At 50.5% G+C, this 21,968-nt stretch overlaps 10 protein-coding genes across 10 annotated transcripts; 7 read left to right on the top strand and 3 right to left on the bottom strand.

Annotated features, from left to right (window-relative positions):
• Positions 1 to 46: 46 nt before the first annotated feature.
• Triagg1_5208 (CAZyme family GT57) lies at positions 47 to 1,982 on the top strand (the record flags this gene model as incomplete). The annotated part of the gene is made up of 2 exons (XM_062899697.1): positions 47 to 368; positions 445 to 1,982. 2 exons carry the CDS (start codon positions 47 to 49, stop codon positions 1,980 to 1,982), a joined length of 1,860 nt encoding a protein of 619 aa, XP_062755682.1.
• An 803-nt stretch (positions 1,983 to 2,785) lies between these two features.
• Positions 2,786 to 3,619, top strand: Triagg1_5207 (uncharacterized protein; the record flags this gene model as incomplete). The annotated part of the gene is made up of 2 exons (XM_062899696.1): positions 2,786 to 2,831; positions 2,892 to 3,619. The coding sequence occupies 2 exons, from the start codon at positions 2,786 to 2,788 to the stop codon at positions 3,617 to 3,619; spliced, it is 774 nt and encodes a 257-aa protein (XP_062755681.1).
• Positions 3,620 to 4,599: 980 nt separating this feature from the next.
• Positions 4,600 to 5,010, bottom strand: Triagg1_5206 (uncharacterized protein; the record flags this gene model as incomplete). Its single annotated transcript, XM_062899695.1, has 2 exons — positions 4,600 to 4,776; positions 4,852 to 5,010. 2 exons carry the CDS (start codon positions 5,008 to 5,010, stop codon positions 4,600 to 4,602), a joined length of 336 nt encoding a protein of 111 aa, XP_062755680.1.
• A 908-nt stretch (positions 5,011 to 5,918) lies between these two features.
• On the top strand, positions 5,919 to 7,042 carry Triagg1_5205 (uncharacterized protein; the record flags this gene model as incomplete). The annotated part of the gene is made up of 2 exons (XM_062899694.1): positions 5,919 to 5,924; positions 6,005 to 7,042. 2 exons carry the CDS (start codon positions 5,919 to 5,921, stop codon positions 7,040 to 7,042), a joined length of 1,044 nt encoding a protein of 347 aa, XP_062755679.1.
• A 1,340-nt stretch (positions 7,043 to 8,382) lies between these two features.
• Triagg1_5204 (uncharacterized protein) lies at positions 8,383 to 10,347 on the bottom strand (the record flags this gene model as incomplete). The annotated part of the gene is made up of 2 exons (XM_062899693.1): positions 8,383 to 9,253; positions 9,320 to 10,347. 2 exons carry the CDS (start codon positions 10,345 to 10,347, stop codon positions 8,383 to 8,385), a joined length of 1,899 nt encoding a protein of 632 aa, XP_062755678.1.
• A 750-nt stretch (positions 10,348 to 11,097) lies between these two features.
• On the top strand, positions 11,098 to 11,923 carry Triagg1_5203 (uncharacterized protein; the record flags this gene model as incomplete). The annotated part of the gene is made up of 5 exons (XM_062899692.1): positions 11,098 to 11,109; positions 11,181 to 11,279; positions 11,344 to 11,440; positions 11,493 to 11,643; positions 11,701 to 11,923. The coding sequence occupies 5 exons, from the start codon at positions 11,098 to 11,100 to the stop codon at positions 11,921 to 11,923; spliced, it is 582 nt and encodes a 193-aa protein (XP_062755677.1).
• Positions 11,924 to 12,003: 80 nt separating this feature from the next.
• Positions 12,004 to 13,179, bottom strand: Triagg1_5202 (uncharacterized protein; the record flags this gene model as incomplete). Its single annotated transcript, XM_062899691.1, has 5 exons — positions 12,004 to 12,179; positions 12,246 to 12,407; positions 12,462 to 12,856; positions 12,926 to 13,059; positions 13,156 to 13,179. 5 exons carry the CDS (start codon positions 13,177 to 13,179, stop codon positions 12,004 to 12,006), a joined length of 891 nt encoding a protein of 296 aa, XP_062755676.1.
• Positions 13,180 to 13,398: 219 nt separating this feature from the next.
• On the top strand, positions 13,399 to 14,198 carry Triagg1_5201 (uncharacterized protein; the record flags this gene model as incomplete). Its single annotated transcript, XM_062899690.1, has 3 exons — positions 13,399 to 13,435; positions 13,515 to 13,798; positions 13,866 to 14,198. The coding sequence occupies 3 exons, from the start codon at positions 13,399 to 13,401 to the stop codon at positions 14,196 to 14,198; spliced, it is 654 nt and encodes a 217-aa protein (XP_062755675.1).
• A 1,218-nt stretch (positions 14,199 to 15,416) lies between these two features.
• Positions 15,417 to 16,327, top strand: Triagg1_5200 (uncharacterized protein; the record flags this gene model as incomplete). Its single annotated transcript, XM_062899689.1, has 2 exons — positions 15,417 to 15,486; positions 15,540 to 16,327. 2 exons carry the CDS (start codon positions 15,417 to 15,419, stop codon positions 16,325 to 16,327), a joined length of 858 nt encoding a protein of 285 aa, XP_062755674.1.
• Positions 16,328 to 18,439: 2,112 nt separating this feature from the next.
• On the top strand, positions 18,440 to 20,515 carry Triagg1_5199 (uncharacterized protein; the record flags this gene model as incomplete). Its single annotated transcript, XM_062899688.1, has 5 exons — positions 18,440 to 18,724; positions 18,787 to 19,167; positions 19,227 to 19,475; positions 19,564 to 20,052; positions 20,117 to 20,515. The coding sequence occupies 5 exons, from the start codon at positions 18,440 to 18,442 to the stop codon at positions 20,513 to 20,515; spliced, it is 1,803 nt and encodes a 600-aa protein (XP_062755673.1).
• Positions 20,516 to 21,968: the final 1,453 nt, after the last annotated feature.

Genomic DNA, 21,968 nt, shown 5'->3' with positions numbered 1-21,968 from the left:
TGCAATCCATGATATTGGAGCTCCACCGAAATTCCCCAATCTGGAGATGCTGCCAAAAGCTCCAAGTGTCACTTCATCTTCAACTTCATCTTTTGCAACTCGCATCGCAAATCCTCCTCCTCATGCGGTGACCAGCAAAATGCCCGCCCCAAGTCCTTCGCCGCACAAGCCCCGGCGCAAAGCCAACAAGGCCGAAAATGACGCCGACAAGCCGCGCAAGTTCGAAGCCCTCGTGCGCACGCCGGCGTTTCCCTTGGCCGCCTTCATGTGGCCGGCGCGCACGTCGCTGTCGCAGTGGGAGGTGCTGCCGCTGGTCCTGATGGTTGTTGGGCTGTTTCGATGGGCGGCTGGGCTTTGGGGGTACTCTGGTGAGAGCCAATTGGATGCTTGTTGCGTCTGCGCGATCTGGGACTGACAAAGGACGATGCTGCGTCGCGGATACAGGATTCCAACGACCGCCCCTGTTTGGCGACTACGAAGCTCAGCGCCACTGGATGGAAATCACGGCAAACCTTCCCATCTCTCAGTGGTACTTTCACGACCTCGAGTGGTGGGGGCTGGACTATCCGCCTCTCACCGCATATCACAGCTGGGCGCTGGGCAAGATCGGCTCCCTCATCAACCCGGAGTGGTTCGCCCTCATGTCGTCGCGCGGTTCCCACGACCCAATGCTCAAGATTTTCATGAGAGCAACCGTGATTGCGTCTGAATATCTGATTTTCGTCCCCGCCGCTACAGTCTTCGTGCGACGGTTCAGCAGGCTCAATGGCGTCAACACCTGGACGAGCAACCTGGCCCTCGTGGCCATTCTTATGCAGCCGTCGCTGATTCTCATCGACCATGTGCATTTCCAGTACAACACTGTCATGCTCGGGTTTGTTGTAGCCAGCATGTCTAGCATGCTCGCCGAGCGATACAAGTGGGCGGCCGTCTTCTTCGTGGCCGCCCTGGGCTTCAAGCAGATGGCTCTCTACTATGCCTTTAGTGTCTTCTCCTACCTGCTCGGGAGATGCATCACCACCGGCATCAACCCCGGCAGGCTGTTTGGCATTGCATTAGTCACCGCCGTCTCCTTCGGCGTTCTTGTTCTGCCTCTAGCACTTGGCGTGCTCTACGACAAACACCACGGGATTGACGCAAGGCCCGAGCTCAATGGAGCTACGGCACCGCTCCCCATTTTCTCCTTCATCGTCAATTATATCGACCCTCAAAACTTTTACTATCCCATTGTTGAGCAGCTTGTCCAAATGGTCCACCGAGTATTCCCCTTTTCTCGCGGTCTCTTTGAAGACAAGGTCGCCAACTTCTGGTGTGCCCTCAACACTGTTATCAAGCTGCGCAACTACCCCGTCGAGCTTCTCCAGAAGGCTGCTCTGGGGGCCACTCTCCTGTCCATCATCCCTCCCAACCTCATCCTATTCTTGCGCCCACGCAAGTCAGCACTCCCGGTTGCCTTTGCGGCCACTGCCTGGGGCTTTTTCCTCTTCAGTTGGCAAGTTCACGAGAAGAGCGTTCTTCTCCCGTTGATGCCTATGACGCTGCTCCTCGCCGGCAAACAGGGCATGAGCGGCGAGGTCCGTGCCTGGGTGGGCTTTGCCAACCTCCTGGGAGCTTGGACAATGTTTCCTTTGTTGCATCGGGTCGATCTCAGAGTGCCGTATGCAGCCCTCACCCTGCTCTGGGCCTATCTCCTGGGCCTGCCCCCAGCCTCCTGGAACGCGCCTTTCCAAGAAGGACAGTCCAAGCTCGTCCAATGGGGCACGGCTCTGCTACAAGGCACTTTCTATGTAACCATGGCGGCGTGGCACGTTGTCGAGTCCTTTGTCGTGCCGCCACCCGGCAAACCTGATTTGTGGGTTGTCGCCAACGTCGGTGTAGGTGCGGCTGGCTTCTCCATCTGCTATCTGTGGTGCATCTGGAAGCTTCTGCGAGAGACGGAATTCTTGGCTGGCACTCCAAAGGCTAAGGCGAAGACGCAGTAGAGATGGTTATACGAGTGTCCCGTGATAGTTGAGATGAAACAAGCCGACCCCCTCATAAGCTCTACACATCCCGTCGACATTGGATGACGTTGGTCTAGAGCAGCTGCCTGGTGGGAGAGATGCGTTGGGCATAAGAGATGTTCGCCACTAGAGATAGAGTATGCATGTTGGATTTTATGCCCCGTTCAACTCCGGCAACACACAGGCAGCGGCGGTTAGGTATTGATGGAAGCAAAAAAGCTCCATTAGAAGAGAGGGACCATAGACCAAAGAGTTGGTCGATGAAAACCTCATAGATCCTCCATAGACGATTCGTTAATTATCAAACTCGAAAGACAAGTATTCGTGCCATTTCACTTGCAGAGTCCCCTACAAACTAACGACACTCCTCTCACGTCCGAATCCGGCTCCCTCCCTCGCTCTTCACAGCCCTCTTGCCAAGTTCATGCAGGGCCGCATACTGGCCTTTGCATCCCGTGTCACCAAGTGCCGTCCCTTTGATGCCTTTGTCAAATGTGACCTGTATCCGGCAGTGCAAAGGCTGTTTGTCTTTCAGACCTAATATTAGAACCAAAGCTACAAAACCTTTAAGTTCCCATCTTTTGCTCTCGCTCTTTTCTATCAGTGGTGTTTTGCGGTATGTTTGTGAACAACACCATGTGGTGATTTTGACGAGAAGAGACACATATTTCTGTGCCATGATGCGGTGTCTTCGAATCTTGCTGTTGGTGTGGGCAGTGTGTGGCGAAAAGATCTTGGGAAGTGTGACGGTGACGGTGCCGGAGACTCTCGAGCCTATATACATGACGACAACTATATTGATATATGATGAAACGGTGACGCCTACAGGTATGTACTCATGGCGGAGATTGAGCAGCGTAGAGCGAGGGTAATAACCAAGATTCACAGATCCTGTCAAGACATCAACATCACTTTCGGAAATACCATCTCTTTCTCCCACGCCTTCGTCTCATCCTCATCCTCCGCCTCCTCATCCTGCTGCTCATGTCCCTCTACCGGGATTCATACCAAAACCTGAACCGGTAAACCAGGAATTCTCGTATACTCCACTGCTTACGACGTTCATAACTCATACTATACCGCGAGAAACAACTATCGATTCGCCTTCATCTCTGGCAGTCACGGCGACTTCTACACCTTCAGCAGCCTCGGCTCTTGAGCAATCAGATGCCTCCCCACGATCATCTTCCAAAAACCTGTCAACGGGCGCACTCATAGGTATCACCGTTATAGGTACCCTTGTTGTCATCGGCCTCCTGTTATACTCTATGGGGGATGAACCACCTTTGAATGATTTCCCCGCTTACAATCCTCACTTTTCCTCTCGCTGTAATTGGGTCTGCTGCATGCCTCTGTTTCTCTTTCAGCTAGTGTGGGTTTTGTCTCACATCGCTCTGAGGGCGATGGGGTGTAAATCGCGGAAGAAGCAGGCTGAGCCGCTGGAAAGCCCGAAAGTCGATGACCAGGGAGAGGCGACACCGGTTGAACTTGATGCCGCAAACGAGGTTATAGGAGAGCTTTCTGCGCCGGAGACTGCGCCGTATCATTCTCGTCCTCCTCCAATGATGCCTGGAGCGAGGGAGTTGGAAGGGAGCACTACGCTATCACCTCAGTAAGTTTGTTCCTACCATTGCAGGCAGTCTTTTTTTTTTGTCGCTGTAACTGACATGTATATGTTTAAAGCAGCCCTCCATGTTTATCTCAGCAGCCTGCTGAACAACCCATGTCTATTGACTCGGATGATTCGCCTTTACCTCCATCTGAGGAGTCGGATTCAACCAGGAGAAACGCTGTGTTTTCGTGGGCTCCGTCTGAGTCGGGGTATCGACCGGAGAAACCAGGCTCGTGAATGAGACCTGGATGTTTAAAAAAAAAAGTCATGATTAATGTTGATTTGCGTTTATTGTTGGTAGATTGGACGTGCTTGTGGTATGGATTCAGGAGCGAGCTTATTCTTTGGGCAAAACTGATACTTGGTATGGATGGAACTACAGCCTGTTATGCTTTATTTGAACCACATTTTACCAGCATGTTCACCCCTTGCTTTGCATATTACAACTATTTGCTCTTGTTGAATTGCTGCATCATATTATTTGCACGTCATCTCCCATCATCATCACGTAGTTGAATGCTCTATTGCTGCTGTCTCCTTGGTGGCCTCCTGGGTACAGGGTAGTCGACTTCGTGCGTCTTGGACGCATTGGTTGGATCAAAATACTAGAACCAAGATGGATTACAATATTATGGACCAGCTACTTTCTAGATATCGAGATCCCTATTCCCTGGCTTCGTAGTAACTGGCAAATTTCACATGGAGAGCAAAGGAATGGCATTGCCCCGTCTGCTCAGCTACGGCCCGGTCACATCGACACCATCACACAATTCAAAATGAGAGGAACAAGTATTCGAAAAATGGCAAGTCGTCAATTTCACGATTGGACTTTCTATGTCAGCTGATGAAGGCCGCCATGCCAGCCATGAGCAGTCAATCCTCCCACGACACCAGAGCCATGCTAGATTAACCGCACAACATGCTCGTAACTTTTCCGAAATTCGTAGAGGGTCGTAACTTTGCAGATCTTTATAAATAGACCGCTTAGTCGAAGAGACCGAAGCCCATATCCTCGTCGGACTCCTCCTTCTCCTCCTCCTTCTCCTCGGCCTTCTCCTCAGCGGCGGCAGCACCACCGGCGGCGGCGCCACCAGCAGCAGCAGCACCGCCAGCACCGCCAGAGGGAACGGAAGCGAGCTTCTCAGAGCCGGCAGCGATCAGCTAGAAGAGGGAAAAGAATGTTAGTTGCATTGCCTGAGAAAGGAAAAGTTTTCACTCAGAAGATAGTGCCCATACCTCGTTGACGTCCTTGCCAGAGAGCTCAGAGATGAGCTTCTCGAGACGCTCATCCTCGGCCTCAATGCCGACGGAGCTGAGGACGGTCTTGATGTCCGCAGCAGAGGGGGAGGCGTTGCCGCCGAGGTTGAGCAGGAGGTAAGCTGCGAGGTGCTTCATTTTGAAAGTTGCTGCAAAAGAAAGATTTTGTTAGGAACCCTGGTCTGTATATTTTCTTCCCACACGGTGAAACGCTGCAGGTCGACGAAAAGAGACGACAATGTCTGATTTCCAGCTGATCGAATTGCTGCAGCTTCCACAGAAGGGAGATATAGGGAATAGAGAAGCACTCACGTTTAAGAGGTTCAAGAGGAACACGAGAAATCAATCACTTTAACCGCAAGTTGGGCGGAGACTGAAGCCTTCGAGTTCTGGTGGTTTGATGGCTAGTTGTCGGAACAAAAGTAGAAAAAAAGTTCCCGCTCTAGAAGTTGCAGGGCATTTTACATCTGTGGGCGCTAAAAATCGAAGCTTAGGCGAAAGGGCGATCCGCTTTAGGGCGTGGAGTCCAGCCCCAAAATTCCTTATCATCATCCTTATCGCACCGCCACAGATGCGTCACGTGCATCTTGACCTCCTCCCCGGCAGTGTGGCGCCAATGATTTTCCATCCGTAGCTCTACCGGCAAAAGGTGCGCTGGCCAGCCTCTCACCTTACGCTTTTTCTCTTGACGTGCCATGCAAACTTGTTGAACAAAAAAAAAACATCATCTCTATCTCGCTCGTCTCTGCCGATAGGAGCTTTGCATATCTTATCCATCTCTCACAACATCTTTGTCTCGGAATTTCCCGCCGATCGTCTCGAAGCGCGCGCACGACCATTCGATAAGCACCCTTTCAAGGGCCCTTTGTTTCTTTGCGTGAGGGGAGCGTGCTTCGGCGCCGACTCGCTTCCTCTTTCGCTAGATGAGCGGAGGAGCAACTTCATCCATGAAGCACGGCGTGTAATCATCTCAAGAGGGCTACGTGAAAGATTTCGCTGGAACATTTCACGATTTTGAAGCAAGTACAGATCTCAAGACAGACACGATGCCGGTAAGTCGCCGCTTTCCCCCCATTCTTTTCCCAGCCAAGCTTGGGCATCAGCAGCCGCGGTAGCTAATGCGGATTACCAGATCGGGGATCTCTTGGCCCAAATCAGCGGTGGAAAGTCCTCGGACAGCCCTGCGCCCGCTATTCAACGAATTCCCAGCGTTTCTATCAAACGAAAGGCAGATGATGATCTTCCCAGGAATGACTCCAAGACACCGCGTCTCTTCGCAGAGCCGGCAAAGGTGCCCCAGCGGCCCCTGACCGCCACTTTACCGAGAGCGACTCCGATCCCTTCAAAGCCGGTAAATATTGCTAGTCGACCAGCAAAGCCAGTTGTTGCTAGCAGACCACCCCCGCCCCCAGTCGACTCAGGCAAGCCCAAAGCTCCTCCGAAGAAGGGCTCCTATGCCGAAATTCTTGCTCGAGCCCAACGGGCACAGGCCGTGATGGGCCAAGTCGGCAAAATTCAACATAAGAAAGTTGAGAAAGGAGCCATCAAGAGGGAAAAGGAGAAGGGCGATGTGAAGGGTGCACCGTCGGGCGCTCAGGGCAAGAAGCAGCCTGCTGGCTACAAAGGATCGTCAAAGCCGGTACAGCGCAATGGCACCAACGGGAATGCTTCATCGAAAGCTGACCGGAACGGTGCGGCGTCACGACCCACAGCCAAGAGCATGGCATCTTCAAGAAAAGCCCCCGAGCCGGAAAAGAAAATGAAAAAGGCTGCAGTGGCAACCACCGGTTACACCGGAACAGCTCGCCCCAAGCCGGGCGCTGTATCGAAGAAAGGCAGCGCTCCACGTGGGGGTGCCCTGCTCAATGCCCCTCCTCCCAGGTCCGGCACATCCCGACGATCACGGTTTGAAGATGACTATGACGAGGACATGGACGACTTCATCGATTATGATGACGAAGAAGACGAAGGTCAACGCTATGGTTATGCATCTGATGCTTCATCGGACATGGAAGCTGGCCTGGACGACATTGATGATGAAGAACGAATGGCAGAGCGAATTGCTCGCCGTGAAGATTTGCAGGAGGAACAGCTTGAGAAATCGCTAAAGAGGGAAAAGGAAGAGAGGAAGCGTAAAGCCCTCGAATCCTTGCGGGCTAATCGACGCTAAAGGAAGGGAACGTGAAAGTTCCGCCCCTTTAGCTGTGCCATGCCTTTGGAAGACGCTCAGCTCGTTTTTTCTTCTTCTCACGACTCCCGACTCTTTTGGACACTGGGTAATTCGCGTAATTCTCGAAAACGGGTCGCTTCATTGTGAACTTGGGGAAGTGGATGAGTGGAGTTGGGGGATTGAGTTGGCAGCGTGGAGGAGAAAGAAAGAAAGGAAGCATGAGGAAAGAAAGTGAGTTGGCAGCGATGCAGCAGAAGTGGTTACCGTGTGTCTACCGTTTCAGGTCATTAGCGACGGAGTTTTATTTATCAAAAGTCTGCGCTACTTCCCCCCCAGACTTGTGGACTATTTCTGGCTTCCCCCGTCCGTTTTTTCCCCTTTTTGCTTCTGTTTATGTCCTCTTTTTCTTCTTGCCTCTTCTTTTTCGCTTTCGCTTTGGGTGTTTCTGTCAGCGGTGTTTAAAGGGTTGGAATTTGCATTGTATGGCGTAGATATAGGAAACTAACTCCCAAGTGTCCTGGTTCGGACAATTATGTGAGGATAGCTAGCTCTTTTGTTTTTTTTGACAGGGAAAGTCAACGCGTTTATAATTGTCAAATGATGCTTTGATATATACCAATCCAAGCAGAAACAAAACAAGTCTTATTGACTACCGTAACCTAGTATGAAGCCTATGTAACAAATTCCCAGTCGCCCCTTACATCCGAGAAACAATAAAAAAGAAGAAAAAGAAGAAGAAAGTATATAACCACAATTCTAATAAAGCCGTCTTTTTTTTCTTGTTCCACCTAGCTATGCAGTAATAGTATCAACCAAGTTGGTCCCTTGTACGGTTACGTTTTTTTTCGACCAAGTCAATCTGAATCCTATAAACAGTCAATTGTAAGAAACGTCATTAGTCGTGAAGGCAGATGACCTCTTGCTCCTCGCCAAAACCCACAAGATACCCTGTGAGTCGGGCATTATGTGAGTGTTGTTTGCAAGTCATGCGAGCATTCAAGCATGAACAGGTGATGATGATGTGCTACCGATATCCAAGCTGAAGGGAAGCATCATCTCCTAGAGCGTCAAGCCTGGAGTGACGCAACAGCCATTGACGCCCCCTTTGTTACACTTGCAAAAAGAAGAAATAGTGAAGTAACGCCGTCCAATGATATTTTTTTTCCTCTGTCGAGCAAGCATGTATATTCCGGAAACAACAAGATAGAATAAAAGAGAGCGACCACAGGCTTCGTAGTTGCGAGGTTTCAAGTGTTCAAGTAAACATTGACTGGTTTCAACATTTTGAGAAAAGAGGGGAAATATATATATGCGTGTGTGTGCAGACCCAAACGGTGGGATCAAGGAAGATCGTCGCTCTGTGATTGCTTGCCACTTGAGCTGCCGTATGGCTTGAGGAGCCAACCTTGATAGTGCCTTACCCCCTGGCCGCTGATACTATTAGCGGAGGGTATGATGGAGGGAGGCGGGTTGCTTCTGCGAGGCGGTTCCCTCTTGGCAGGCTGCGGAGGGATAGCAGGAAGGGAAGACGTAGAGGGTGGCAGTGTGGAAGCAGAAACAGAAGCAGGCGCAGACGTTGAAGCAGGTGTGGATGTAGAAGCTGGTATAGAGGTGGATGCGAGCGTGCGCTTTTCTTCGCCGCTGGCCTGGTCCGCCGCTGACGCGCCAGGGGTGTTCATGAGGCCCTTTTCGCGAAGATACTGGATCGACTGGAGGACAGCCAAGTCTTCTTGCTCCTTGTCGTTTAGAATCAGCCGCTGCTGGATAGTTAAACGACCGTTATTGGCCTCGCGTTCTTTGATGGCCGCTTCCCTGGCTTGGGGATCATGGACGAAGCGGCACTTGCCCTTCTTCCCGCAAGTTCCACCGGTAGAGAAATATTTGCAGTGTCTGGTAATATCAGCCTTGTTGGCCGAGGGAGGAGGAGTAGGCACCGTTTTGGTACGGCTAGACATGACTTCTGGCTCATCGTCCGAGGAGTCTTCAGAGGGATCTCGCATCTCGTCACCCTCGTCACCCTGCTCTCGCTTCCTTTTGATGGAAAACTCGACTTTGCGCAGCTGCTTCCTCAGTCTATCAGCCTCCTTCTCCAGAGAGGCAGCCTTGTCCTCTTCTCTTTGCGCCAACTCGGCGGCCTTTTTGGCTTCGACGCGCGCTCTGGTGGGAAACTTCTTCTTTCGCTCTGCAATGAAGGCCGCAACATCGCTAATGCTGAACCAGAGGAATTCGGTTAATAACGACACAGGATTGTACAAAATTAGTCAGTGTGTTACTTACTTGAGGGCTTCTTGACCGATGAGCTCAGTGAGTGTCTTCTCTTCTCCCTCGTCATCTTCTGTTTCCGAATCAACTCCGGGGGTCAAGCCCAGGGTGTTGGTCTTTCTCTTCTTCTTCTTGCCGGCCGAGGGAGATTCGGGCTTGTCGGGCTTTGCGGCACTGTCAACAACGTTGTTACTCGGTGGCTTTGGCGGGCGTGACTTTTCACCGGCTCCATGATGGTGATGGGAATGATGGCCACCCCGCCCCTTGTTACCGTCTCTATGCCCACCACGCCCTCGACGAGAGTACTGGTTATGTGAGGCATCTTGGTGGCGAGAGGTGGTGGGGGGTGGTGGAGGTGCTGCGTAAGCATATTGCGGCGGAGGATAATGAGCAACTCGAGGATCAGGAGGGTACTGCTGAGGGAAACCGCTAATCATCGGAGGCGGTGCCGCATCGTACTCATGGCCGTGACGGACAGGAGGTGCTCCATGAGATGGCTTGTGGCCTCCACGGTCGCCGTAGCCTCCACGACCTCTGCTACCGCCCCCGAATGCCTGGGGAGCTCCTTGACTGTTCCACTGGGGCTGATTCGGGGGAGGAGGGGGGGCTTGATAGGGGTAAGGTTGAGGGGCGGGATATGCAGTCTGCTGGGGGTACTGAGACGGGGGATATGGCTGAGGAGCGTAGTTTGGATGGTAATTCGACGCAGAGAGCGGAACAGGAGCATGAGGGTGGGCGTGGTGTGTAGGAGCATGGCCGTGCTCTGGAGTCCACTGCGGCTGAGGAGCTGGATAGCCATTCGCTGGAGGATGGGAGCTGCCGTACGGCACTGCGTGTTGGGCAGGGTATGGCTGCCCAGTGTATTCATACCGCGGCTGCGAGCTATGATAGTCGCCACGACCCCCGTGGTAGTGGCCACCCCGACGGCTGCCCGATCCGCCGCCGCGATTCTGGCCGTAGGGAGTCGAATTCGACTGTCCGTAGCTGGCGCCGCCAGAAGTAGGGGGCGGAGGGGGAGGAGGTGCGTAGTTGTACGTCGACATTGTTCACAAATTCATGTGCAGACAGTACACTGCCGGCAGGAGGGGTTTTTTTGGGTTTTGGTTTCTGCTTGATGCTTGGAGATCTGATCAACCAATTCGGCACAGTATCGGGTTTGCTATGATGTTGAAGCAAAAAAGGGTCAATCAAGACAGGAGACGGTGAGCGTCGGACTTCGAGACTTCTCGGCTTCGACAGAGAGCGTTGGGTGCGGGAGGGAGGAATTCGAACAACAACAACGAGGAAGTAAATCAAAACAAGAGACGGATGCCGCAGGATCGCTGTCCTCGACGCAATGCCACTGCCAGATAATCGAGACGGGCGGCGTTGGGGCCTTCAGACGCCGCGCAGGTGCTTCTGAGATGGAGGTTTGGACGGAAAGTTCCACGATGTCTGACTTTCTGGGAAAATGAAGTGCTGTTGGGCAGGGGCCGCTAGGCTGTTGTAAGCAGGCGGTGAGACGGCGAGTGGTGTCAAGTCCAGGGGGACTAGCCGCAACAGGACTAGCTCACTGTGGTTTAGCAACTGTTTCGCCGATTTTCTAACTTTTTACTGCCAGATTCGAGATGATGTACAACTGCTTCAGCTGCCGGTGAGCTGCTACATACATACATCACTTTATTCTTGGTGACCACAGAGATGCATGCTATGATATGACGGCGCCTCATCCGTGATGGTTTCTTCTTCTCATTCTTATCGACGCTCATGAAACACAGCTGAAGAGGCGGCTAATCTCTTGAAATCCTGCCATCATGTTCATCCTGGTACGTCGCTGGTGCTCTCGATTCACTTCATTCCATCTCATAGACGCCGCTTCTAATTTGCCGAGTCACAGACCAAATTCTCCGATCTGGTGCAGATCTCACCCGAGGACTTTTCGAAGCACAGCATTGTAGCAATCGAGGACAATATCAATGCCAAATACGCAAACAAGGTTGGTCTATGACACTCTTTTATCGGATCCCGAAGCTCAGCAATGACTAACCACTTCGGCACAGGTCGTTCAAAAAATTGGACTGTGCATCTCCCTGTATGATGTCTTATGGACGTCTGAAGGCTTGATAGGCCACGGCACAGGTCTTGTCAATGTCAATGGTAAGCAACCTTGCTCTTCTCCAGGCGATTCAGCTTGCTTACACAACGACAGTCGAGTTTCGCATGATAGTATTCAGACCTTTCAAAGGAGAGGTCATGCTTGGCAGGATACGCAGTTCAACACCTTCCGGAATCCATCTGAGAACAGACTTCTTCGACGACATCTTTATCCCATACGAAGAGCTTCCGCAGGGGGCTGAATAGTGAGTCTACCAACGGATTCAATCACCCAAGGCGATAAGAGCTAACACCGGGGATAGCAATCACAGCGAACAGATTTGGATATGGAACTTTGATGAAGAGCGCCTGTTTTACGACAATCACGAAATGGTCCGTTTCCAGGTCATCGACGAAGAATGGCACGACCAGACTCCAGCCGGCCCCAGTCAAGCAGAAGACACACCAGCAAAGACGCCTTATAAGATCAAAGGCAGCATGGCTGCTGAGGGTCTTGGTGTGTGTCTATGGTGGGATGGTGCCTGATTGGATATTTTTTTTTAGAGGCGTTTGAAGAGCGCAATGTATTAATGATTATATTTCCATACTACCGGGTCTACAAAATTTTACACCTTGATCCTCTCCAGCAGTCGCTCCTCGATGCCGTCCAGGACGGAATAGTGCTCAATGACGGCCAAGTTTTCGGCTTCGGCCTTGAACATCTTGTGGGGATCCTGGCCGGGGGCCATGGGGCCAACGGGCATCTGTTGTTGCTGCATTTGCTGAGCAATTTGGCTCGCAGCTGGTGACTCATTAGAAGATATTCTATTATAATTTGACACAGGGTGGATGGTATTTGTATGCTTACCGTTGTCACTTCCAAGGAGGAACACATAGACAAATTGGAGACCAAAGATACACAAGAAGTACCAACTGATGCTGGACATCCACCGCGGGTCCATGTCCTTGGTCAGAACACCCGCCTGGAGCATGCTCTTGAACTTGATAGTGATGGGGAATGGCAATTTCACTAGATGCGGTCAGCACTGGCAAATGACAAGCAAGCACTGCGACGGTGACATACTAATGACATATCCGCTGAAGAAAGCATTGATCCAGCTCATAATCAAGGTGTTGGGGATGATCATGGCCATGTTGTTCTTCATCATGCCCATCATGCCCTCCATGGCGTTGGGGTCCGACATGGGGTTGGCCGGAGGCTGGCCCTTTTGCTGCGGTGCCTTGAGGTAGGCGCCAGATTCGAATCCTTCAATCAGGAAATCACGTCGAGTCTCAAATGCCTTGCGCGACAGAACGTGGTAGTTTGTCCTTAGAGAGGCACCGTGAGCGAGAGCACGCTGCTCGCGGATGGCTTTGATGTCGGCCTTCTTCGGGGTTGTGGTCATGAGCACGGATGCGTAGTGGCGGAGAACACCAGTCAGGACCATGACAACGGTGATGGGAATCAGGATCCAGTAGCTATGCGTGGAAGCGCCATGTTAGCCGTCTCGTCTTCTGCCCGCCGGAGCTGTAACTGAGGACACGAACAAGAGCTGGGGATCCCTATGCAGAGTCTGAGCCGGTAATTGCGCCATGACGGGATCGTTGAGCTTTTCAGCCGCACTTGGAGCTAATGCGATGCTGTATTCAAAGTCGTGCGGCCTCGGCGGTGGGCAACGATGCTGCGATGGAGGGGGAGATTATGCGATCCATGAGCTCATAAGAAGATGCTGAGGTGGAAGATGCAACAGCAGCAGCTCTACTACGGAGTATCCTACCGCCGGCAGCCGGCAGCCCCACATTTCGGCGCACTGAGCTCTGTGCTGGCCAATTGAACTCGGCAGAACCCCACGATCTTAGTGCATATGTGTACTGTAGCAGCTCGTTACTGGCAGCTTACAGCGAAGCGTCCATTGAAGTCAAACTACAGGCCACCTCAGCCATAACTTGAACCAACAACAACAGCGTTCCGTTGTTTTGATCACATCTGGCGATTCAATCTCCAGGACTATAGCGCAACCATGGCCGCGGAAAAGATTTCTCTATATAATCTCGCAGGTAAGTTGAGCTGGGCTATTCTTGCTGCGGCGTGTCGCCACTGGTTCGATCACGCCTTGCTCTGACACCGTGGCTGTAGATCTAAAGAACACGACCGACGATGCGATCCCCAACTACCTCAACTCCCTAAAAATCAAGCAGACACACTTCCTCAGCGATGTACGGCTAGGGCTCGGGTACAGCGCATTCCTCATCGCTGCCGCTTGTTTCGCGTGGGACTACAAGCTGGGCTTTGAGGACACCAAGTTCTACACAGCCATCGCAGTGGCCGTCTACACCGTTCTAAACGGTGTCTTGACATTCTGGATGATGTTTGTGGAGAAGGGTGTTATATATCAGGGAATCACGCCATCGGGAGAAAAGGTATGCAGCGGCAATGGCCAATCCAGCGGCGACGGGGAGCGCAAGAGCTGACGAGAGAAACGTGCAGATCACAGTAGCCAGCGCAACGAAGAAGCTGGACCCTACGTACAAACTCAGCATCACCGTCACGGACAAGTCTGCCAAGTCACGGATCATCGAGGTGGCCAAGCCATTTGCCTCCTTCTTCGACGAGAGCGGCTACTTTGTCGCTGCTCCTTTCCAGCAGATCCTCGCCACTGCGGTTCCTGTAGTCGGCAAGCTGGACCCTAAGCGCATCAAGTCGGAATCTCAGGACATGCTGAATGCGAACCCGGAGCTTTTGGATGCGATTCTTGCCGCGAACAGCGGCTCGTCTACGGGGGCTGAAGCCGCAGAGGGTGGAAAGCGACGAAAGGCATGAGCAATTGGATGGATGGAGTTATACCCGGGATGGGAGTTGGGGAAACCAAGAAATTACTGTGAAAAAAAGGACACCAGCCCAAATCATACCTTGTAATCTATTCGAGACTGCCTCCGTGTGACGAGGCCTGTCGTGGGATGTCATGGCGTATAAGCGAATTGCATGAGGAGAATGCAAGATACAAAAAAATCAAAGGCCGGACATATGGCTAAAACGATGAGAAATAGACATCAATGCTTGAAGGTGGCTTGTCTACCTCTTTTGATGCTACGGACGATGCGTAAAACGTAGATTCCCTACATACCTACCTACCTATGCGTGGTATACATCGAAGGTGGCTGATACCCAAGACTATTCCAGGTTGCAGTTGAAATGTTTAGATACATAGAAACAAGGCTCAAATACAGAGTCATGGAATAAAGAAGCCTCGCCTGAGGAATAAATGTCCATGCTTTCCCATAGAATTGTTGCTGGATGAGTCATAAAAGCACTTGAACCAGATGGGTCATCCTCAAAATGACATGTAAGTAATCAGTAATTGTAATCTAGACCAGGTATTCATGAACAACTTGTATCAATGGCAATAAACCATGTAATTATTTCATAGTTTTCCATGGGAAAATGCATCCATCTTCTGGAGCCACGCCATACGCTTCGCCGGGCCGGGCTATCGGTCCTCGGGCGGCGATACTCCAATCTTCCATGGACCAAGAAAGAAAAGGAAAACATGAGAGAGTAGAGCTTCCGTCACATGCTGACCACGAAACAGCAATCTCCATTTTCTCCGTGGTTTTGTAAAGTGATACAAAGACCAGACGCCGCGAGACACAAACCTTGGTAATACAGCCTTGTCAGCAGCAGCGGCAACACCATGACCTTCATTTGTAAGTTGTTGTATTTCCAGGAATTACAACGCCTAGAGCGGCGCTTTACCTTTTGCTGCTTGGGCATCGCGGATTTGGTAGCTTCTATCTGAGAGTGGACCGGGCGACATACTGCACTGTACAGTAGTATAGCTCCGGAGATGGCATCGAGATGCTAGTCGCAGCAGGGATTTGTGAGGTGGGATCTAGGTGAGACAATGTGATGGGCCTTTTACTAAACGCCCGTCATCACCAAATCCTTGCTCATCACAGCTCTTAATCACACTCTTCCCCTTGTTGAATTTTTTGATTCATTTTTCTAATTAGTAAATCACTTGGGAAACCACAATTCGCCATGACAACGCCAGATCGTGTCGTTCCGATGCGCGTCATCGTCTGCGGCGTGCAACGAACAGGAACATTGAGTAAGTCTCATCTCTTCCGGATTCTTTCAAACCTCTAACACTATCTGCACAAGGTGTGAGACTGGCTCTCAAACAGCTGGGCTTCAACGACTGCTATCACATGCACAACCTCCTTGAGAACCCTGAGCAGGAATGCCCGCAATGGGTCCGTCTCATCGAGGCCCGGTATGACGGGAAAGGCACCGTCACCAGGGCCGACTTTGACAAGGTGCTGGGCAACTCGCAAGCCTGCGTCGATGTTCCCGCGGCGCTCTTCGGCGTCGAGCTCGCGGCGCTGTATCCAGAAGCCAAAGTCATCATCCTGAACCGCGATCCGGAATCGTGGTACTACAGCACCCTGGAGTCTGTCATTACGGCGGCGCAACCGGCGTCGCCTTGGGTCAAGCTGCAGATGCTCTTCTGCTTCGTCTTTGACCCGGCGTCACGCGCGTTTGCCCGCTTCGGCATGGCCATGTCCGGGCTCGCCTTTCGGTACAATCACCGGAATGAAAAGGACAAGGCCATTGCCTGGTACACGGGCGTGTACAAGCGCTTCCGCGATGAGATTCCCGAGGCGCGCCGCTTCGAGTACAAGGTACAGGATGGCTGGGGCCCGCTGTGCGAGTATCTCGAGGTTCCCGTACCGATGGTTAAGGATGAACGGACGGGAGAAGTGGAGGCGCCGTTTCCCCATGCCAACGACCGCGAGACGTTCCAGAAGAACACGCTGAAGAGCAGGGCTCGGGCATTGCGGCGGGCACGGGATAACATGCTCGTGGGAGCTGGTAAGATGGCGGTTATCGCGGCTGTGGGCTATGTTGGATATGCTGTGTGGACGACGCGCCTTGGAGGGAGGATATGATGGTTCTTAGAGTATAGGTATGTAGTGATGACTTTATATATGCATGGTCACATGTACACAGCATAGAGTGCATGTAGCCTCTTCTTTTCATGTGTTTCTGCCATGTATTGATTGGTTGGTTCATTTACATGTTCATCTATACATGTACTCGGCTCACCCATCAAAAGACATTTGCGATACCAAATCCACGCCGCAAATCAATCCCATCCAAAGGAAATGCATAATAGCATCTCTGGTCCGTACAAAACACTCCGGTTCAATCCCGTATCACATCCATCCAATTGCCCTAAAGCCGACCGTTGCCCTAAAGCGCCAAATCCCGGACGCTCTCACTTGCGTAGAACAAACTTGGCCCAGATCCTTGTTCTTTATTCCCCCACATCGTCGTCACTGACATCATCGTCTGCTTAAACCCGGATACTTCTCAATATCATGGCACATGTACGTGTACAAGTATGTGCGCCCAAAGAAACCCCCCAAAGAAACAATCCTCTCCTATAGCAACATTGTACTTGAAGCCGATTTCGCAATCATCGCATCGTGCCCAAGAATCCGGATCCCGAGTGGCAGGGTCGGGACATGCTGATTCGTCGCGATGCGGAATCATTGCTGCTTCTTCGTTCGAGATAGGCTTCCCTCTCGGGGCTGCTGCTCAATCCCTCGTGATGCTGCTGCTCTTGCTGTTGATGGTGATGATGGTGTTTCGTCTGGTCAAAAAGATGGCCCTTGGATGGATTCTGCGTGTATGACGAAGGCTCGCCCATCTTTAGTGACTGGTCCATCTCTGTGTAATAGGTGGTGTTGTTCAAGACGTGATAGTAGTATGTAGAGATTGGGTTGATCGACGTAGCATCAGAGAACGACAATCTCAACGAGGAATCCAAAGCTCTAGATTCTGCCAATGCCCAATTTCAGCCTGTCTGATATATATATACTTTTCCCCCGCATCTTGGAATGCCGAACAATCCACAGTTTGATCAACGCCACCATCCAGTAGTCGCCCGCCATCTCTGACCTCTTGACCCCAAGCGCAGTCGCACCAGGTGCGGTAGAGGGTAAGATTTGCCGTTGGCAACGGGTTGGTGCGTCTGACAATTGGCTGGGTCCCCGCATCTTTGGGGATTGTTCAGACGGGGACGAATGGGGGCGCTAGAGGAGAACAATATGTATTGGGCGTGAGGTTGGAGAAGGGCCAGTTTTTTACCGTCTATGGTGTTGGGTAGTAGTTCTGGAGCATTTCGATGGTGTGCTCAAGAACAATTGCGGCATATTTTGTTTTTCTAGTCCAATTGATAAATCGCCGACGTAGGGCAGGATGGCGTCGGATAGGATATGGTGTTGAGTGCCCCGATCCGCCTCTATTAATGGAATTCTGGGTTTTCTTCAACGGAACATGTCATCCCGCAGGTGGTACGTGTTTGGTATTACATGTCATATTCAAGCTATCGCATTAAGACAGCAAAATATTATCCTTGAGCCAATAGCAATTTCCCTCAACGATGCAGTATGACTTCCGATCATAAGCAGCCCTAGGAGGGTCACTTTTGGAAGATTGCCATGATGGGAGATGCCTGTCGTCTTTAGGCTATATGAGTAATCTTTTGGAAATGTCCAACTTGATAAAATGGAAGTCGCATTAACTTTTGAGGGCTTCTTGCAAAGGGAGGTCTTTCATTCGCCCTCAGCTAGGCAATTCGGAGTGTTGTCATGCAACTTCACACCTGGAGCATGTTCTTATTGTATGTAGCAATGATCTCTACGTTTGATTGTTGTTTTTGTTAGTTCGCTTCGTATAGCAACTCGTGTGTGGCAGGGAGAGATTTGAGACATTAGACACCCTAGACACAGGCTTCGTATCATGTCTTAAATACAGAGATGCTATTTGGTTTCATGTAGCAAGTCATGTGGGCTTCTTAATCTCCTACTGGCACCCTCGTATGAAGACGTAACAAGGGCGGCTGCATTTGTGCTGTCCTGTCTGCCAAACTTAATTTATAAGTCCAAGATCTGTATTTGTATCCTCGCATCTTCCAAGTACAGCGGATCGCCATTCTAGTGGACACTGCTCAACACGATAGATACATCTACACACTTTCGCTTTTTGCATTCACCATGCCGTTTACTACTCCATCCTACATCCACAAATTGCCATTTGCCCCCCCGGACTCAGTACCTATCCATGAATTCCTCTTTACCGATGGAGACAAGTACGGCCGGTATCCGATTGCAGATTCTCGCCCGCCATTTACCTGTGGCATTACTGGGAAGTCGTATTCCGTCGCCGAGGCGAAGAATCGAATAGAATGGCTTTCAGCTGCACTATCATCAGAGTTGGGATTTGAGGTCAACGGTGGGAGCGAATTTGATAAGGTCATAGGGCTGTTCAGCGTCAACACGGTATGCATCAACGATTTCTTGGGCAATGGTCACACAACTAAACGCATCTACACCTCCCATAGATAGACACAATGACTGTCTCCTGGGCTGCTTATCGCTTCTCAGGAGTGTCATCACCTATAAGCCCTTCATATTCCGCTGCTGAACTCGCAAGACAGCTCAAGGCAGTTAAATGCAAGGCTCTATTTACGTGTGCGACGCTTCTCCCTACCGCTCTTGAGGCGGCGTCTGCGGCGAATCTCCCCAAGACGCACGTATATCTGTTGGAAATTCCAGACAAGGCACTAAAAGGTGCCATAATCCCAACTGATATGAAGTCGGTCGACCAACTGATTGCTGAGGGAAAGATGCTGCCTCCATTGCCGCAGCTGAAATGGGAGCAGGGGCAAGGTGCCCGCCAAACTGCATTTTTATGCTCCTCTAGCGGAACATCTGGATTACCGGTGAGCTTGCGCTCGATTGCTTGACAATTCTTTTATAATGACTGACAGTTGTGTCTCAGAAAAATGTCATGATCTCGCACAAGAATGTTATCGCGAATGTGCTACAGATAAGGACATATGAATCCAACTACAAGAGTGGGAAGCCAGAGTCACTCCTAGCTGTGCTTCCCATGAGTCACAGCTACTCTTTGATCGTTACTGGACACTATGGTGTATATCGAGGCTACAATGCAGTCGTACTGCCGGGATTTGATCTTGTTGACGTCCTAGAGGCCGTACAGAAGCATTCCATAGAGACACTTTGGATGGTAAGATGCCGCCGACGCCGCCCCCATATGCAATTACTCTGGGTTTTATAAACCGCAAATGATCTGGTACTAAAGTACTGGATGATAGGTACCTCCCATGATAGTTGCTCTGATCAAGAACTCTGCCATCACCGCGAGATATAACCTCGAACATGTCAAGACAACTGTAGTTGGTGCCTCCAATCTCACAAAAGAGGTACATGAACAGTTTGCTCGCCAATTCCCTAAATGTCAGCTCATTCAAGGATATGGACTCACCGAGACTTCTGTCGCTGTATCTATGCAAAACAAGGCAGACGTCATGTTTGGCTCCTGTGGTCATATTTTCCCTGGCTACGAGGGCCGACTGATTAGCCGAGATGGCAAAGAGGTGACAGAGCTGGACACTCCTGGAGAACTTCTTTTGCGGTCGCCATCAGTGATGCTGGGGTATCTCGATAATGAGAAAGCAACGAAAGAAACGTTTACAAGCGATGGGTGGCTACGAACAGGCGATCTGATGGAGTTTCGCAAGAGTGATGATGGACACGAGCATCTTTTCATCATCGATCGAGTCAAGGAGATGATCAAGGTCAGAGTAAGTATAGATCAATCTTCTTCCATGTGCACAGGATCTTGTATGCCCACTAACACTCATCAAGGGCCTGCAAATTTCTCCGACGGAAGTTGAAGCTCTCTTGTCACGTCACCCTTGCATTGTGGATGTTTGTGTCGTCCCAATTCCAGACGATTCCGCGGGCGAACTGCCACTCGCCTTTATCGTACGGTCACCCGCCGGTAAGGATGAAGATGAGCGCGTGCTTAAGCAAAAAATCCACAACTTTGTCAATGGCGAGTTATCCGAGTATAAGCGCCTGGCTGGGGGCATCGAGTTTCTTGAAGCACTTCCTAAATCAGCTAGTGGTAAGACGAAACGAGGTGAGATGAAGGAGCGGGCAAAGAACTTGTTTGAGACAGGTAGGGCAAAAGCCTTGCCAAAGGTGCTACAGGTATATGTGTATCAATCTTCTGATGACGAAGACAGCGAGGATGATGAATGATTTTGCGGTTAAAGAGGCAACGATATTGATGTTCTACGCAATACTAATCATAGTGTTTACTACCCCCATTCATTTGCGTGACTATACTCATCAATACCTTCCCTGTCTCTCATGTGCTCTCTTTTCGTTGAGCTTTCGAACTTGGGCCGTCAGCATGAATAACGACGAGAGCAACATATGAAACATATCAGTCTGGGCGAATGCTTCAGTGCGCTATGTTGCTAATAATATCTCGCGAATAAAAAGGAAGCCGTGTTTTATCGTACGCTTGTGAAACATGACTTACGGGGTCATGAGATGCCAGCCACGGCATTTTTGCATGCGTTTTCTCTTTCCAATGTCACGTAGCAGGGCAGTTGAAGCTTGGTCTAGACTATCTACCAAGTGACTTGTCATATAATACGTAGTTATTATATGTCACATGAGAGGCCCGGATCTCGATGACTCGGTGATAAGACCAATCAAGTTGTAAAATAGAACGGCATCCATCGGCCGCTACTCTTTACGGGGCTTTGATATGATGACCTTTCAGTCTTCGTGCACGTCATCAACGATTTCACTGTCGTAGCATCCATGGTATGGGGTTGAAACCGCCACACGCAAGGTCAACATTCTATTAAACAACAATTCCGAGACAGTTTCATCCTCCGAAAAAAGTGCTTGTTCCAATGGGATGAGGGAATATATATGCCATCTTCAGAAATACAGGCTCAGAAGTATATATTCGCTTTCAGTACGGCATCACAGGGTTCATCTTTAAATTCCGGGAGTCTTGCGTAAGGATCAGTTGACCAATGTGTACAATCCATCGGCGTAACAGTCCGTTGCCCCTTGCCTCATACGTCCATCCGGGCACAGTCCACCATCTAATGATCTCAGCCACAACGTCTCAGAGGGCAGTAGGAGACTTTATAAAGCACGATGTATGGATGGAGAAGCATTGTGGCGTTGAGAGCACATTTTTTCTGCATCCTCTCTTAGACATGATAATGGAATGCTACATGTACCATTAGCAATCAGCATTATGGAATACTATCAGCAGACCTTTGATGAGGCTGGTTCTTCTTCTTTTCCGTCGAATTTCTACCACATGTAAAATGTTAATTATGAAGTCATGGGGCCAGATACTCTCTGACGAACAGTCAAGGAGGGTCTTGTCATGGTTAGAGCTTCAATAGCTTATATGCAAAGAACTAGGCATAATTTAATCTACCGAGAGCAGGTTAAAAGGGTATAATTAAAATTTGCCTGCGTATGACCATCATTTAAAGCCAATGAAATGACACGTTTAGTTTAAAACGGCTGTTGGACTATATATCATGCCCTTTCATGAGGGATGAGAGGACTGGTTGCTACACAAAATAGAGGGGATTGTACTAACCAGGGATGGATGAGACACGAACACATCTTGTCTTAGAGCATTGGCCAGTCAATGCTCAGACTATCAGAGTAG

This window comes from Trichoderma aggressivum (genome assembly GCF_033847375.1).
Source record: "Trichoderma aggressivum f. europaeum strain CBS 100526 chromosome Unknown scaffold_018, whole genome shotgun sequence".
In the NCBI taxonomy this organism is placed as follows: Eukaryota; Fungi; Ascomycota; class Sordariomycetes; order Hypocreales; family Hypocreaceae; genus Trichoderma; species Trichoderma aggressivum.
The sequence above is the reverse complement of the archived record's forward strand: the minus strand, read 5'-3'. Positions and strand labels throughout refer to the sequence as shown.